General features: G+C 40.6%; 1 protein-coding gene across 2 annotated transcripts in view; it reads left to right on the top strand.

Annotated features, from left to right (window-relative positions):
* Positions 1-1,320: 1,320 nt before the first annotated feature.
* The window catches only part of FSIP1 (fibrous sheath interacting protein 1), a 190,190-nt gene continuing 172,944 nt past the window's right edge, over positions 1,321-18,566 (top strand). For both annotated transcript variants that reach the window (XM_025390805.1, XM_025390806.1), the window contains exons 1-3: positions 1,321-1,525; positions 8,019-8,151; positions 13,902-14,085. In XM_025390805.1, coding sequence (XP_025246590.1) covers positions 8,026-8,151; positions 13,902-14,085 — 310 coding nt within the window. In that variant the 5' untranslated portion in view covers positions 1,321-1,525; positions 8,019-8,025. The remainder of the gene's footprint in view (positions 1,526-8,018; positions 8,152-13,901; positions 14,086-18,566) is intronic.

Here is an 18,566-nt window from a genome sequence, read left to right as displayed (position 1 = left end):
AGTAACATCCCTAGGTTGGCTGCTAAGTTTTAATTCTCACGGGAGAATTAGGATACTTTCTCCTATTTTCTTCATTTTGCAACTTTTTTTCTTTTGAGATTTGGAAAGCCACATAAATTCCCTGAGAAATGCTGGGAAGAAATCCCTGCACAGAAACACTAACAATGAGGACAGTGAGGCTGGAACCAGGTTTACTAGGGGGAAGCAGTAGGTAGGAGTGGAGGTCAGAGAGCCAACAGAAAGCCTTATCATTCAGAGATGATGTCTGCGTGGACCTGAATGGAAGCACTGAACTTGTGACGAGTGTTTGGATTCTGGATATATTTTGAATGCTGAGCTGACAGAACGAATTGATTTGTAAAGTGTGAGAGGAAGAGGAATTGAGGACAACTCCAAGGTTTTTGGTTTAGGCATGACAGGATGAAATTACCATTTGCTGAGATGGATAGAGTGGGTGGGGGACTCTGGAGAAGTTCTTTTTTCCTGTGTTAAGTTTGAGATGTTTACACATCTAAGTGGATATGTCAAATAGGCAGTTAGGTAAAGGAGTCTGGAGTTCAGGGAAGTCTGGGCTGGTGATAAGATGCAGGATTCAGGAGCATAGGCGTGACATTTATAGCCAGGTTTTTAATATCCAGCACTGGCCTAGACCGCAGCTGTGGTCTTCCGGCAACTCAACCTGTGACTATTTGCTTCGCTGAAAAAAACCACATCTTATCCAGTTAAAACAATGAGGACAAAGGAGCCATGAATGTGAAAATGCTCTGTAAACGGTAACGTGCTGGGAAGCAGGAGAAATCTGATGGCACTGGAGGTGAGGAAAATCAGTTTGTGGACGTAGGGAAATAATTTTCGTGCACTGAGAATTAGAGAAACTGCGAAATGAAAGAAGGTGCAACAAGCAATTATAACTTTTTGACTGTAGCCAAATCTGTGCAAAACTAATATTTTTAAAATTTCCATAGCACCCCAAATTTACTAGAGCTTCACATACATGGTCTTTTTGAGCTGCACAAGTCTTGTGAGAAGAGAATTATTATTGTTCCCATTTTGCGGAGGGTGAAACTGCTCGGAGAGAATAGCTGACCTGTAAGGCATCACAGCAACCTGAGGGACAGAGATACACAAGCATTCAGACGTCCCCGTTCCGAATCCAACCTAAAGACGAACAAATCGCTCCCCACCCCCACGATCGGCCGCGAAGACGGAGGGACACAGCCGCGCCGTCCAGCTCGCCGGCCTCCAGCAGCAGCCGGCCCCCGTCCCATTTCCGGATGGTACGGCCCTTTCCCCTATCGCGAGACCGGAAGCGTCGCGCATCTAGTTGCCAGAGAAACAGCGGTGCTACAGGCAGGAGGGCTTTGAACTGGCGGCTTGTTCCACCACTAGAGAGGCTGAGGTGGCGGGAGAGATCCCTCTTCTCTGTGGGGAAGTGGCTGGCTCGGCGAGTGTCGGCGGCGCGCTTCTGCGGCCGTCTGCGCTCTGACTGCCGGCGGCCAGTTCCTCGAGGCGGCCCGGCGGGAAGGTGAGGGGCCGCGCAGACGGGGGCGGAGCTCGGTCGCGGGGCGGTGCGCCGAGGAGTGGGCGGGGTGGAGGTGCATCGGGCCGCTTGGCTCGTAGATGGACTGTCAGTGAGAGCGGACATGGCCAATGAGAGGGCGGGGGCGGGCTTATTGGGGGCGGGGCCCCAAGGGCTTCTGCCTCCGCGGAGGCTGTTTCTCCAGGAATCACCTAACATTAGGACCTGTAACCAACCAAGGCTTCCACTTTCCCGAGATCTAGATCTTCCCACCAAGATCTATAACTGATCACCAGCCATTTAAACTAGACCGTAAACGGCAAAGGATGCAAATAGGCATTTCACAGGTAAAATAAAAAGATGCAAACAGCAAACAATTGATTAGAGACTCAACTTTTCTCGTGAAGAAACGTAAACCAAATTCACAGATACCTTTTACACCTCTCAGACTGGAGAAGATGAAACAACTTTGACATAATCAGATGGGCCCCAGTCCACTGTTGGGGAAGTAGTGTAATTTGGTGCAGCCTTTTTGGAGTACAATTTGGCGAACTACCAAAAGTTGAAACATAATTGTTCTTTGACTCAGCAATTCTAATTTATTTTATGGATGTATGACCATAGCTAAAGAAATATTGGCACAAAGATATTAACTTACAATTGAGGTATAACTTATGGCAAGCCTCACCCATTTAATCTAAAGTTCTATGAGTTTTGACAAATGCATACAGTTATGTAATTACCAGCCACTACAATCAGAATATGGAAGTTTCGTCATGAACCCCAAATTCCCTAGTGCTCTTTGTAGTTAACCCCTTCCCTAACCCTATTGCTGGCAACCACTTAGTTTTTTGTTCCTGTAATTTTGCCCATTCCAGACTGTCATATTGATGGAAGCAAACACCCTGTGGCCTTTTGAATCAGGTTTCTTTCAGCTTAGCATCATGCAGTTGCTATTCATTCGTGTTCTGTGTATCTGTTGTTTGTTCCTTTATGTTGCTAATAGTGAGAGATGAAGCCGGCTGGGCTTCTGGGTTGGTTGGGGACTTGGAGAACTTTTCTGTCTAGCTAAAGGATTGTAAACACACCAATCAGTGCTCTGTGTCTAGCTAAAGGATTGTAAATGCACCAATCAGCACTCTGTAAAAATGCACCAATCAGCACTCTATGTCTAGCTAAAGGTTTGTAAACACACCAATCAGCACTCTGTAAAAACGGACCAATCAGCTCTCTGTAAAATGAACTAATCAGTGCTCTGTAAAATGGACCAATCAGCTCTCTGTAAAATGGACCAATCAGCAGGATGAGGGTGGGGCCAAATAAGGGAATAAAAGCTGGCCACTGGAACCAGCAGCGGCAACGTGCTGGGGTGCCCTTTCACTTTGTGGGGGGTTTGTTCTTTCACTCTTTGCAGTAAATCTTGTGGCTGCTCACTCTTTGGGTCCGCACTACTTTTATGAGCTGTAACAGTCACCACAGAGGTCTGCAGCTTCACTCCCGAAGCCAGTGAGACCACGAACCCACCGGGAGGAAGAAACTCTGGACACATCTGAACAGCTGAAGGAACAAACTCGGGACACACATCTTTAAGAACTGTAACACTCACGGCAAGGGTCCGTGGCTTCATTCTGGAAATCAGGGAGACCAAGAACCCACCGGAAGGAACCAATTCTGGAACCAATTCTGGACACAATAGTCCATTGTATGGATGTACAGTCGTATATTTATGCATTTCCTACGTGTTTTTATCCATTTCCTACTTGAGGCACATTCGGATGGGTTCTTTCCAGTTGTTGGCTGTTATTAATGAAACTGGTATAAATATGCATGTATAGTTTTTGTGTGTGTGTGTGTGTGTGAATATGTTTTCGTTTCCTAGGTAAATATGAATGAGATTGTGGAGTCATATGGTAAGTATATGTTTAACTGTAAGAAACTGCCAAGCAGTTTTGAAAAGTGATGATTTTGCATTGTCACTGGCAGTATGAGTGTTAAAGTTGCTTCCAACTTTGTCAGCACTTGGTATTGTCAGTTTTCTAAAAAATTAATTTTTGTCATTTAAATAGGTGTGTAGTGGTATCTCATTGTGATTTTTATTTCGTTTTTTTGAGAAGTAATAATGATGAACATCTCTTCAGGTGCTCTTTTGACATCCATACATCATCTTGGGTGATGTGTGTGTCCAAATCCTTTGTTTTCTTGTTAGTGAGTCTTGATACTTGTTTATATATTCATGATATGCGTCCTTTGTTAGATATGTGTCAGATACCCAAAGACTTCTAGTCTTTGGGTTTTGTTTTCCTTGTCTTAACATCTTTTGAAGAGTACAAGTTTTACATTTTGATGCCTTCCAATTTGTCAATATTTTCTTTTATGAATCATGCCTTTGATGTTGTATGTAAGAAATTTTTGCCTAACCCACAGTCACATGTATTTTTTAGAAATTTTATGGTTTTGGCCGGGACTGGTGGCTCACCCCTATAATCCCAGCAGTTTGAGAGGCTGAGGCAGGCAGATCACTTGAGGTCAGGGGTTCGAGGCCAGCCTGGCCAACATGGTGAAACCCCGTCTTTACTACAGATACAATAACAACAGTAATGACAAAAATAAAATTTTGTAGTGTTAAGTTTTACTTTAGATCTGTGATACATCTTGAGCAAGTTTTAGAATTGCTTTTAATAGCAAATATTCTATATACCACCAAAGTTAACTGATTAAAAAAGTGCTACACGTATGGGATATTATGCTGTTGTTTGAAAGCATGACGTATATCTATAAATGGTGATATAGAAAAATATATGAAATAGATTGTTAATTGTGAAAAAGCAAGTTGCAAAGCACCATGCCGTTTGCATGTGTTTGCATTGGGGAGGAGTCGGTGGGTATAAAGGATAGAAGGTTTGCATATGCCTAAAAAAGTGAGACTTGCAAGTCTCTATTAACACTAATTCTTGGGGTAAGCTGAATTTTGACTTAAAACATTTTTTATGTTCACCTGTATTATTTGATGTTTTTCTGCATGGGCAAGTATTCCTTACACAATACACAAATATATAAAGGAAAAAAATTGACCATACATAAATAATTTTTAGACATAAAAATAATGAAAATAAATTAGTCCCACTCTTTAAAGGCTTGCTATTCATAATGACTCAACCGAGGAGGATTCATTTTCTTTTGATTCTTTTATTCATCTCAAAATACCAAATTATAGCAGCCATATGTCTCCATGTTGGCTTTAATTCATCTATGTTGATTGCATTTCTCACAAGCCTGTATGAAAAACTTTAAATTAATCTTATTTGAAATGAATATTACAAAAAGTTGGCACTTGTTACAATTTAGGATCTGGTCATATATCTAATCTGTCTATTCAATCAAGTATCGTGAAGTAAATACGATTCTATTTTGAAGTGTTTTAATGTCATAAGAAAATGCTCATTATGTAGTGGCGAGAAACACGTTAGTCCAATTTTGTTGAAAAACACGTAGAGTAAAAATGGGAAAGAGATGTACCAATAGTGTTTAGCTCAGGTTGGTGGGCCATTGGGTGATTTTTAATTTATTTTCAAATACCTTTTAGTACATTCTAGAGATCTTTCTATAATAAATGAATTCTTTAGTTATAAATATAAGATATAGTTAATAGCAAAACAGAAAATAAGATAAGCAAGGGTACAAGAACATCCAGGAACCCACCAATCCAGAACCCACTACTCTTACTTCCTTGATGTGTCATCATCTTTCAGGTCCCCTTGTGTATATTCCTTTAATTAGAGAAATTGGACTTTTTAAAGTGGGATTGTCGACAATTTGTATGTCTTTCTCTTATTTTTTTGATATGTGCATTTCATTTTAAAATCTTTACCCAGTTTTCTATTAGAATTTTTTTTTCTTACTGATTGGTAAGAGCTCTATAAATATGTGAATGTATTAAACTTTTGTATGTCATCTATGTTGCATTTATTTTCCCCAGTTTCTCAGGTTCCTTTTAATTTCACTTAAGAGTTCTTTTTCATGTTTGAGACTCAAGAGCATTAATTATTATGTAGCCACATCTGTTATTTCCCTTTTTGATTTATGCTCTTAGTGTCATGCTTACTAAGTCATTAATTCTATGATTATGAAATTTATCTTTATGTTTATAAATTTATGTTCCTTCCAGTCTGTTGGAGATTTCATATTTTTTATTACTTATAAAATTAGTTTTTACTTTCATTAAAGTATTATATTTAACTATTGTTTGGCTTTATCAATTTCTGGACAGTCTCTTTGATTTCCTATGATAACAGATTACATTTCTGTTACTACTCGCTTCCTTTTGTGCACTCCTTCTTGCGTACGCTCAGTATAATTAAGGCATAATATTTGGTTAAGTCAACATTCAATGCTTACATAATTATAACTATTTACATATTGTTTGATTGCTTTTTTTCTTGTACAGGGCTTTATTTTTCTTCTGGAATTTCTATGTGGCAGTTACAATTTCTTTCCAAATGCTTAAATACATCTGTAAGATCCAATTTTAATACCCTTTATCCATACCTTTTTCTAGATGGCCAAATTCATAAGATAGTCTGTTACTGCATCCCCACCTACCTCAGGAACTGCATTTTATTTAATTTATTATTTTCAGGAGTGAACCTAATAGAACAGACCTATTTCTAAAGCAGAATGAAAGATTTGTGGAGCCCTTTAGCTGATCCAGGTCATTGTTGGTTCCTTGTGTCTCTGCCTTTATTGACATGTATTATGCGGCTCTGCGCATGCTTGCATCTCATTGCTCCCTCTGCAAGCAGCAATAAGTCTCCCTTGACAGGCTGCTTAGGGCGTTTACAAGACATTTGGCCTTTTGGTGACTTATGCTTTTTGGTTGTGATGTGAGGGGCCAGGGTGATTCATCATCCCACAATAATAATGTCAGTGCTTTCCTGAGTGAGCCCAAACCCTTTTGCAGAGTTTGAATAATGTTGAGATCAATGCCTTTTTCATTTGCTGAGATGGGAAGAGCTGACCTCCTGGTCTCTTAAGCATAAGCTTTGGCACATTGAATAGTTGGAAGTCAAGCCATAACATCGCTCTGTGTACCTAGGTGAAGCCTCAGGTTGTTTGTATTTGTGCTTTCTCCTGTGTCCACAGCTTCTCTGGACCCTGCCTCTGCTGTTCAACAAGCAGAAGAAAGATGAGTCATTTCATAGGATAAGAAAAGAACATTGTTGGGTAGAAGCAATTGCCTTTTTCATTCTGTTATGGTTGAGTGTATAATTGGTAGGAATTTAGGAAAGGATTTGTTGGAAGGCACCCATTCACATGCAAAGCCGAGTATGAGAGGGCAAAAGCTGGAATTCTCTCTCTCTTCCCGTTTGACTCAGCATGCGTGTTGCCCCAGTGTCACAGGACAGAGCTGGAATGGTCTTGGTAGGCCACACGGTTTGGAAGGATCAATGTGCAGCATCGCTCACTGTGTCTCTAGCTTATGCCACCCCTCCTAGTATTTCCTGCTTCCGGAAATAGCACTAGATATAGAACAGCCAGGGTGGTGAGAGGCCTGTGGATAATATCACATGAAAAATAGTTAAATAGATTGGTAATGTGTAGCCAGATAATGAAAATCTGTCCTCTAATGAGGGAAATAGATTTTGTTCTCTTGCTTCAGAGGGTAGAAATAGAATTATGGGTTTTAGAAGGAGAGAGTTGATAAAATGAGAGCAGTGCTTAGGTACTCCATGAAAATGCAGCACCACAGGGGAGAGAAGAAATCAGAGCTGAGAGGGAAGAAGGCTGAGCTAGAGTGGGCAAGGCTACAAAAATGAAGGCAAAACTGAAAGAAAGTAGCAAGGGGACTTTGGGAGGCCGAGGCGGCAGATCACATGAGGTCACCTGTCTCTACTTACACACACACACACACACACACACACAAACACACACACACACACACAAGCTGGGTGTGGTGGCGGGCTCCTATAATCCCAGCTACTTGGGAGGCTGAGGTAGGGAGAATTGCTTGAACCTGGGCGGCAGAGGTTGCGGGGAGCCAAGATCGCGCCACTGTCCCCATCCAGCCTGGGTGACAGGGTGAGACTCATTTTCAAAAAATAAAGTAGCAGGAGGGACTTAGCAATCACTAAGATGAAGTGGATCTTGCTTGAGAGACAGCAGTGCCCCTGAATGTTCCCTCGGGGAAGACCAGGGACACAGGAAGTGTTTTTTCCTGGAGGCCCAGGAAGCAACCGAGATGGCATTCACTTCTGCATTCTCTTTTAGCCATATTCAGTATCTAACATCCTGGGCAGTATATTTTATGTATACTGTGGCATAAGATTTAACAATCCGGGTACACAAGATGTCTTTTGGTGAAGCTGGGGAACCCTTAAGTGTGACTTCAGTAGCAACATAATCTTTAAAACAAAGCCTCTGAGTAATTGGATATTAACACTAACTAATGAAAGATTTAAATATCCAAGTCGCTTGGTATTAAATATTTTATTTGTTGTCCCAGGATTTCAATGGATATTATAAAGGGAAACCTAGATGGAATTTCAAAACCAGCTTCAAATTCAAGAATACGCCCTGGGAGCAGAAGTTCAAATGCGTCTTTGGAGGTGCTCTCAACAGAACCAGCATCCTGCAAGGTAATTTACTGTTTAGAAAAGATTTAAACTCCTTCCCCTAACTTCTCAGCAGTTGATGAAACTAAGGTGGTTTTAACATCCCATTTTAAATTTTCTTCTTAGACAGTGTGTTCGGGGAGCACTTGCAGATTTCTTGGGTTTAATCTAGATTAATACGAGAAAAACTCTACTCCATTCCTTCCCTCTCTCTCTCTCTCTCCTCCCTCTGCTCCTCCCCTCCCTCCCGCTTTCCTTTTTCTCCTTTCTTTTTTTGGAGTGTAGTTTATTTCTCTACATTGTACTTTGTTAAAACTTGTGCATTGACTCTTTTTTTCTTTATAAGGAAGTTTTGTATTCTAACATCTAATATGCCACCATTGACTTTGACTAAAAACACTTACTTAAAAAGGTTCAGTATTTTAAAAAAATGGTTTAGTAAAGGTCATGTGATGTATATTTGGTAGGTATATTGTGTTAGTCCTTTCTCACATTGCTGTAAAATAACTACCTGCGACGGGGAAGTGTATAAAGAAAGGAGGTTTGCGTGGTTCCACAGGCTGTACAGGAAGCATGGCTGGGGAGGCCTCAGGAAACTTACAATCATGGCCGAAGGTGAAGGGGAAGCTGGCACGTCCTACATGGCTGGAGCAGAGGAGAGAGAGAAAGTGAAGGAGGAGGTGCTACACACTTTCAAACAACCAAATTTCCTGAGAACGCCATCACAATAACAGCAATGATTCAGTCGCCTACCACCAGGCCCCTCCTCCAACACTGGGAATTACAATTCGACATGAGATTTGGGTGGGGACACAGAGCCAAACCCCATTAGGTATTATCTGGCTGTGACCTTTTTTTTTTTCTTTAGCTGTCCCTTTTTTTTCCCTTAAAATATCCAGACTTGATTTTTTTTATTTAAAGCATTAGTTTTCTCATTTATTTCTTTTAAGGTGTTAGGAAATGAATAATTTGAACATTATAATGAAAAAAATTTTTGCAAGTTAATGAATTCATACTCTTTTTTTAATCTGTAGACTAGCTTCTCCATTATGGAACTCTTAGAGTTTTGTCTGTCATGATGTGGTTCAGGAGTAGCACTCTAGGTATTTCAAGCAGAAAGGGATTGAATATAAGAGTTAAAGCCTGGGCAACATTACGAGACCCTAACTCTACAAAAAATTAAAAAAATTAGCGGGACATGGTGGCACATGCCTGTATTCCCAGCTACTCGGGAGGCTGAGGCAAGAGGATAGCTTGATTTCAGGAGTTGAAGGCTGCAGTGAGCTACGATTGTGCCACTGCACTGCAGCCTAGGTGACAAAGTGAGACTGTGTTCCCCCTCTACCTCCCCCACTGCAAAGAAGAGTTTAGTTCCTCGAAATCAACAGAAGACCTCAAAGTCAACAGACGACCAGCAAGAAAGGGAGTTGAGGGAGGGGGCTTCCCCTGGATTATGGGTTCTTAGGTCACGCCACCAGAGCTGTAATCCAGAGATCAGAAAGTTGCTGCTGCTGCTTCCGCCACTGCCCCAAGTCCCTCAGAACCACAAAGCTGGTGACTAGACATGCAGAGATGGCTGCCTTTGATATTTTTCTGCCAGCTTCCTATCAGAAACTTAGGAAGATGCTTCTACCTCACATGTGCTTTCTAAATCTTGTGCAGGTTCATCTAATCAGATTATCCTAACCTATGTCCAGAACCCTAGCTGTAAGTGACTTTGTACAAAATGCAGTTTTGTTTCATCTAGTCCTGCATCACTACCATATGGTGTGTTAACTCTTACAGCTTTGTAATAATTACTGATATCTGATAGTGGCTTTTCCATATTTTTTTTTTTTTCAGGACTGTCTTAACTATCCTTGGCTTTTTGCTCTTCTATATGTATTTTTTTTTTTTTTTTTTGAGTCTCACTATTTTGCCCAGGCCGGAATACAATGGTGTGATCTAGGCTCACTGCAACCTCTGCCTCCTGGGTTCAAGTGATTTTCCTGTCTCGGCCTCCTGAATAGCTGGGGCTACAGGCACAAACCAATAGACCCACTTAATTTTTCTATTTTTGGTAGATATGGGATTTCACCATGTTGGCCAGGCTAGTCTTGAACTCCTGACCTCAGGCGATCCACATGCCTCAGCCTCCCAGAGTGCTGAGATTATAGGCGTGAGCCACCGCGCCTGGACTATATGTACTTTAGATCAGTTTTTTAAGTTCTGAAAAATCCAGTTGGGGTTTTGATTGAAATTGCTTTCACTTTACAGATTAATTTGGGGAGAATTTCTAACTTTGTGATATTAAATCTTCTGATGTATTAATATTGTATCTCAATTGATCTATTAACTTTTAGTTATTGGTTAAAAAATTCACATACAATAAAATTCACTTTTTGGTGTACAGTTTTGGCAAGCAGATTGAGTGATATAACTACCATTACAGTCAAGATATAGAACAGTTTGTTCCATCATCCCTCAAAACATTTTTTCATTCTTTTACTTTGTAAATAATCCAATGTCACTCTTAATCCCTTAACATTAGTGACCTATTCTCTGTCCCTTTTTTTTTTCCTTTTCCAGAAGGTTGTATAAATGGAATCATACGTATGTAGCTTTTCACACTGGCTTTTATATCCTAGCATACATAGTACATTTGATATTCATGCATGTTAATACACGTGGCTAATTTCTTTTTTAAAAAATTTTAAATAGAGACGGGGTCTCACTAGGTTGTCCAGATTGCAAATTTTAGAATAGCATAGAATTAGTATTCCTGCTTATTTATTTCTGGGTGACAATTTTTTTTAAGTAGCAACTTCATGATATTAATACTTATACATGTTTTAATACACAGATTAATATTACTTCATTCAAGACTTATTAAAACCAGAATATCAGTGATCACGTAAACTCAGATTTTATTTCAACCTGCTAAGCTACAGGTTAAACTCTAGAATATTTATTAGCCAGTCTGAACTTTGACAATTATATTGAAAGCAGAGTTTTCAAAGTTGTGATTTGTGTTAATCAAGTTCATAGAAAATCAGCAAGGTTCACCTTAGATTGGGGAAGAAAGCTACAAATATATTGTATGCTGACTGCTGATTGCAAATCATTCAACGTCTAGAAAACCTTACATATTGTTTGAATAATAAATCTTGGTGTGCTGGTTAGTTTTATTGCTCAGATTTGTCTTTTATTAAGTTCTTACTGAATATTTTTTTTCACAGCAGAAAATGAGCTTAAAATATTAGTGTTTTAGTGACATGTGTTTAGTGATAATATATTTCTCATTCTAAAAATTTTGGCTTGTTGTTGCTTATTAATTTTTTTTTTAAAGAGCCAGTGGTTGTAATTTGTGTAAAAATCCCATGGGTTTCAAGTAGGAATCTAAATATTAGGAAGGGGTTTCATGAGGCATTTGTGTTTCCTGCGATTAAGGTAAAGGTATGGAGTAGGGGACGTGGAGCCATGAAAAATGGAGGTGGGGTTGGGCGCGGTGGCTCACGTCTGTAACCCCAGCACTGTGGGAGGCCGAGGTGGGAGGATTGCTTGAGCCCAGGAGTTCGAGACCAGCCTGGCCAACATGGTGAAGCCCCGTCTCTACTAAAAATACAAAAATTAGCCGGGTGTGGTGGTGGGCGCCTGTAATCCCAGCTACTTGGGAGGCTGAGGCAGGAGAATTGCTTGAATCCGGGAGGTGGAGGCTGCAGTGAGCTGAGATCACAACACTGCACTCCAGCCTGGTCAACAGAGTGAGACTCTATCTCAAAGAATAAAAATAGATTGGGCACGGTGGCTCACGCCTGTAATCTCAGCACTTTGGGAGGCCAAGGAGGGTGGATTGCTTGAGCCCAGGAGTTTGAGACCAGCCTAGGCAATGTGGTGAAACCCCATTTCTATTAAAAAATACAAAAATTAGCTGGGTGTGGTGGCATGCACCTGTGGTCCCAGCTAGTTGGGGAGGCTGAGGTGGGAGGATTGCTTGAGCCCAGGAGGTTGAGGCTGCAGTGAGCCGTGATCACGCCACTGCACTCCAGCCTTGGCAACAGAGTGAGACCCTGTCCAAAAGATATATATATACACACACACACACACCCACACATATATATAGAGGTGGGATGTGGTGTTAAGAATGAGGAAGAGAGAAAAATCATACATATAGACCACAGGACAGAAGAGCAAGGGGGTTAGGAATAGAGAGGCCAGTGGGCAATGGGATGGGGAAGACAGTTGGTAGCTAGTAGGGTGGGAAACTATGGGAATATTTGTGAAATTTGCTTAGTTCTCCAGCTTCACCTTTGTGCCTCATTACCTTCTGCTCTTTCTGAGTTAGGATCATATGAGATGATGGGTGTGAAAGGTCTTGGGGTACCCTGAAGTATACTATCCATCTAGTTCCCTTTTGTGTATTCTTTATTCGCCCATGTGAAACCCAGCCTCAGAGGAAGGTCTGCTAAGTTCATTTATACCAATATAAATGATGGACAGAACTTGTGCAGCTTCTCCCAGAAATGTTAGCATTTTCACAGGACAGAAGGCCTTAAGGATTAACTGGATATTGTGGAATTCCAGGCTTTTTCTGCCTTTGGCAGAAATATGTTTTTGATTAGGGAACCCTGTTTAACCACCTCCCAGATTACATAAAGTAAACACTATTTTGCTTATTTATAAATGGGGCCTTCACTAGTTTCATTTTCGGCTAGGTCTGTTTTCTGCTCTGTTAATTCATGGCAGTGAAACCTACACCATAGGGTCATTGTGAGGAGTGAATGAGGCAGGCCATGGCTGATAGTAATTCTTCCATAAATGATGGCTGTGATTATTACCACCGAGTCAGCTCAGTTCTGCTGGGTTTATGATCTGGCTGAGGCAGGGACATACCCATGCAGGCGTGCATTCCTGGCAGTTTCATTCTCAGCACTGCCCGTCTTCCAACCTGGGGATTCACGAGGCGACTGCAGATTGTGGTGGATGGTTGAGCATGTGGTGCAGAGAGAACACAAAACCTACCGAGGGCTTAGAGCAGATGGGCTGGAGGAGACATTCTGTCTGTTGAGAAGGGAAAGGTACTCCTTTGAGAAGGGGCTGATTCTCTCTCGGAGGCCTTGTCTCTCTCTCTGGGGCTGTGTTAACTTCTGAAGTGATTTTCATCACAGTTTACCAACCCCAGGGTCTCTGATCCCTGCTTTTCCCTCACCTGGCCACGGAGGTCCTTTTCTGTTCTCTTAGGAAAACACAACTGTGTCAAGTGGGGTTTTCAAAATGAACTTTGCTAAAATGTAAAGGGATACTAAAATGAAATAGAAAAACTGTGAATATCATAGAAATAAATAAATGACCAAAGCACAGGGTTCTGATTAGGAGACTGTCACTAGAAAGCACATCTCAACTCAGACTAACCACTTTTCAACCGTTCTGTAGCCACATGTGGCAAGTGGCTGTCGTATTAGACCTTTAACTGCCCATCCCAGTGTAAGCTCAAGGAGCAGGCCCGGTGTGCCTTATCCCAGAGCCCGGCAGATAGCAGTTCCCTTCAGGACTGATGTAGACTCTTCTCCATTATTGCTAAGGATTGCTGGAGAATGGTGCAAATGTTATTACATGGAATTGTGTAGTTAAATTATGTTTAATTAGAGTGTTATATTTCTAGAATACTTTAATGCTAGTGTATTGCATTTATGTACATTCTCCATCTGCTTCCATTAGTGTCAAAACATTCTAGAAATGTAAAGTTTTAAAAAATACAGTGTTTTCAGAAACTGTTTTTTGGAAATTATTTTTAGGTTGATACTGCAAGCAACTTGAACTCTGGTAAAGAGGACCACTCCGAAAGCAGTAATACAGAGAACAGAAGAACTAGTAATGATGATAAGCGTGAAAGCTGCTCTGAGAAAATAAAATTGGCTGAAGAGGGGTCAGATGAAGATCTGGATTTGGTTCAACATCAGATAATCCCTGAGTGTTCAGGTAGGATAATCACTAGGTGATTGGCTAATGATAATTACAAATGTTAATGATAATTACAAATGTCATATTGAAGGTGTTAGTATTACCTGTGTTTTTATCAACTGAGTAGAAATAATAAACCAAAAAAGACATACACTATTTGTGAGCAAGTAATCACCACTTTTTATTTATAAGAATATTAAGAGCCCTTGAATATACCTGTATTAGAAATATAACAAAATATGTTATTTAATAAAATATTGGGTCATTATACATTAATCAAGTAGGGAGTATTTCTGCATTTTATGATGCAATTTATTGATTTTTTGATGACTAAAATTGTACAATAAAATATATGCTATAATTTGTGGGGATAGTCCCACCCAATAACATTTGGATTTTTAAAAAATGACGTTTTTTATAGTGATAAATTAATTCTAGTCAGATTGAATTAGAATAGTGTTTCTCAAAAAGTGGTCTGCAGAGCCATGGGGATATGGTGGGAGATGGTGTCCCTCAGACCCTTGCAGGGGCTCTGCAAGGTGAAAGCTGTTTTCATAGTAATACTGAGATGCTGTTTGCCTTTGTGTTCACCATACTGACATTTGTACTGATGGTATAAAAGGAATGGTGAGCAAAATTCCTGGTGCTTTATCATGAATCTGGACAATGGCACCAAAATGCACTAGTAGTCATTGTATTCTTTGCAACCAGGCACTGACAGGAAAAAGAAATAGCCAGTGTCACTGGCTATGAATCAGTAAAAACTATCAATTTTATGAAATTTTTACCCTTAAATATGCATCTTCTTAACATCCTGTGGGGCAAAATGGGAAGTATACATAAAGCAATTATGCTGTATGCCAAAGTTTGAAGGTTGTGTTGAAGAAAAGTACTTTTGTGATGGTTGGAGTTGAGAGCTGAACTGGCCACTTTTGTAATGGAACACCATTTTTACTTGAAAGAATGACTGACAATTATCATTCAGATGGGTATTTGGTAGACTTCTTTTTAAGAAAATAAACATGTTACTTTGAGGATAACTACTGACAGTATTTGTTGCCAATGGTAAAACTTGAGCTTTCGAGTGAAAATTACAGTTTTGGAAAACTGCATATGTCACTGTGAGGTTGATAGCTTTCCAATACTTAGAATTTTCTTATAAAAACTGGTGGCAATATTAACTGATGCCTTTGTGTAATGAAATGTGTTAACAGGTTGAAGGTCTGCATAATTTAGTTAACCACTGTTTTCCAAATGATCAATGTAGGATAAAAGATCCATTCAACATGAAATACAGATTCAAGGATTTTAATGGAACAAATACGTAAAGCTCACTGATTTGATTACAGACTTCACTTAACAGTTAACCTGTAAGAAACCACCCCTGTTAAGTTTTGGTGTAGTATCAAAGAAGACTATCCAATTATCTGAATAGGCTATTAAGTTTCTTCTTCCTTTTTTAACCATATATCTGTGTGAGGCCAAATTTTCTGCATATACTTTAGCCAAAACAACAGATTACAATAGGATGACTGTCTTCCTATGAGAATATGAGAATCCAGCTGTGTTCCCTTCATCCAGATATTGCAAATTTGAACAATACCACTCTTCTCACTAATTTTTTGACAATATAGTTATTTGTCATAAAATGTGATACTTATGTTAACATAATTAGTAATAGCATGTTTTTTTATTTTTGAAAGTGAATTAATAAGTAAATATTTACAGTACTTTTCAGTGTTGATTTCTAATATGTTCATTATCAATAGCTATAACCCACATAAGAAAAGTTACTATGGGTTCTCAATAATTTTTTTTTTTTTTTTTTTTTTTTTTTTGAGACGGAGTCTCACTCTTTCGCCCAGGCTATAGTGCAGTGGTGTGATCTCAGCTCACTGCAAGCTCTGCCTCCTGGGTTCATGCCGTTCTCCTGCCTCAGTCTCCCAAGTAGCTGGGACTATAGGTGCCTGCCACCACGCTTGGCTAATTTTTTTTGTATTTTTAGTAGAGACGGGGTTTCACTGTGTTAGCCAGCATGATCTGATCTCCTGACCTCATGATCTGCCCACCCTGGCCCCCAAAGTGCTGGGATTACAGGCGTGAGCCACCGTGCCCCGCTGGGTTCTCAATAATTTTTAAGGCTGTAAAGGGGAGCTGAGAAAAAGTTTGAGAGCTGTGATTTAGAGTATGTTTGGGATGAGATCAGCTCTCACTGTTAGGTCAGGTGACTCAGGATTATGGTTTTCAGGAAACGAAGTGAAATGGGAGAGTTCCCTTATCCCCCTTGCATGATGTGTGACAGGGGTGCGGCTCACTTCTTCAGTGCCTTGCTGCTCAAACGCCTAGAGGGGGGTGCAGAGGCCTTGGGGAGTGCTTTTGGGCTCTGCCCCCACAGCAGCATCTAAGGGTGAATGTTTACAACTCCCAAAGCCCAAGTGGGAGTGTTACAGTGTGCTTTTTCAGCTTTGCTGTCTGCCGGCGGCTTCAGTTAATCAGTTGTTAGACCCTCTGCCTTATCACAGGGGCAGAGGACTTTCTGTATCCTGGGTTCTTGCTCTGGTATACTGGAAAAATCGAATCACATGTTGGCTTGGAGGATGAGTGCAAGGTTTTGTTGAGTGGTAGAGGTAGCTGTCAGTGAGATGGATGGGGAGCTGGAAGGAGGATGGAGTGGGAAGGTGGTCTTCCCCTGGAGTCGGGCTGCCCGGTGGTTGAACTCTCCTCCAGCTGCCTCTGACTGAACTCCCCTTGGTATCGGCATCGTTCCGCAGTCACTGGTTTGCCGGTGTCTGCTGGTGTGTTCCTCTATTCCTCAGCCACTTGTGTATGCTAAAGGTCTCGGGTTTATAGGGGCACAGGATGGGGGCATGGTGGGCCAGAGTGGTCTTGGAAAATGCAATATTTGGGCGTGAAAATAGGAGTGCCTGTTCTCATTTAGGTCCATGGGTACAGGCCCAAGGGTAGAGCCCTCACCAGGGACCCTACCTTTTTCTACCCAGCACTTCCCTGTCCCCTTCCCGTATCTAAGATATTATAATTGAGGTTAGCTGTTGACACAGTTTACATTGGATTTGTTTATATGGTTTTAGTACTGAATGGGTTACTTCAAAATGCCTGCTATATAGACTACCTATGTTGACAGAGCCTGAGAATGCTAGGATTGGCAGTTGGGAATGAGAACTAGAAGGTGTTGCTTTTGAAGTACATAAGCAATAAGATTCCAGGAACCTCCTTCTTAATAGTATCAGTATTCTTTTTGGATAAGTTGCTTTCCTCTTTCTTTTTTTCCTTTAGAAGGAAATTAGGAAGTTAAGAGCAGTAGCTCGTACCTGTAATCCCAGCATTTGGGAGGCCCAGGCAGGAGTATCACTTAAGCCCAGGAGTTTAAAACCAGCCTGGGCAGCATAGTGAGACCCCCATCTCTACAAATTTTTTTTTTTTTTTTTAATTAGCCAAGTATGTTGGCATGTGCCTGTAGTCTTGGCTCTGGCTATTCAGAAGCTGATGTGGGAGGATTGCTTGAGCCCAGGAGTTCGAGGTTGCAGTGAACTATGATCATGCCACCACACTTCAGCCTGACAGAATGAGATCCTGTCTCTCAAAAAAAAAAAAAAAAAAAAAAAGAAGAAGAAGTGATGTCCATTATAGGGAAACATCACTGAACTCTTTGGGTTTTCAAAAGTTGATAAATTTGGCCTTACTTAGCACAATATGCCACTTCTAATGATCTATCCTGGGGTGGCTGAGACTTACTGTTTGAGCATTCATGCTCATTCATTGCTGGATTATCAGCTTTCATCAGATTTAAAAAGAGAGAATATCATCTGTGGCTAAGAGGCGAAGAGCTTTGGCTCTGCAGTCAGACAGATTTGGGTGGAATCTGACTGGCATTTACCTGTTATATGACCTTGGACATATGTGTAACTCAGTTACAAAATAGCTTCAGTTTACTAATTTGTAAAATGAGAACAGTGATTATACCACCTCAGAGGGTTAATATGAGCATTAAATGATATAATGCTTAAAAATAAAGCACTTATTGTGAATAGTGCTGCAATAAATATACGTGTGCATGTGTCTTTATAGCAGCATAATTTATAATCCTTTGGGTATATCCCCAGTAATGGGATGGCTGGGTCATATGGTACATCTAGTTCTAGATCCTTGAGGAATCGCCATACTGTTTTCCATAATGGTTGAACTAGTTTACAATCCCACCAACAGTGTAAAAGTGTTCCTATTTCTCCACATCCTCTCCAGCACCTGTTGTTTCCTGACTTTTTAATGATTGCCATTCTAACTGGTGTGAGATGGTATCTCATTGTGGTTTTGATTTGCATTTCTCTGATGGCCAGTGATGATGAGCATTTTTTCATATGTCTGTTGGCTGTATGAATGTCCTCTTTTGAGAAATGTCTGTTCATATCCTTTGCCCACTTTTTGATGGGGTTGTTTGTTTTTTTCTTGTAAATTTGTTTGAGTTCTTTGTAGGTTCTGGA

This window comes from Theropithecus gelada, chromosome 7a (genome assembly GCF_003255815.1).
Source record: "Theropithecus gelada isolate Dixy chromosome 7a, Tgel_1.0, whole genome shotgun sequence".
Classification (NCBI taxonomy): Eukaryota; Metazoa; Chordata; class Mammalia; order Primates; family Cercopithecidae; genus Theropithecus; species Theropithecus gelada.
The sequence above is the reverse complement of the archived record's forward strand: the minus strand, read 5'-3'. Positions and strand labels throughout refer to the sequence as shown.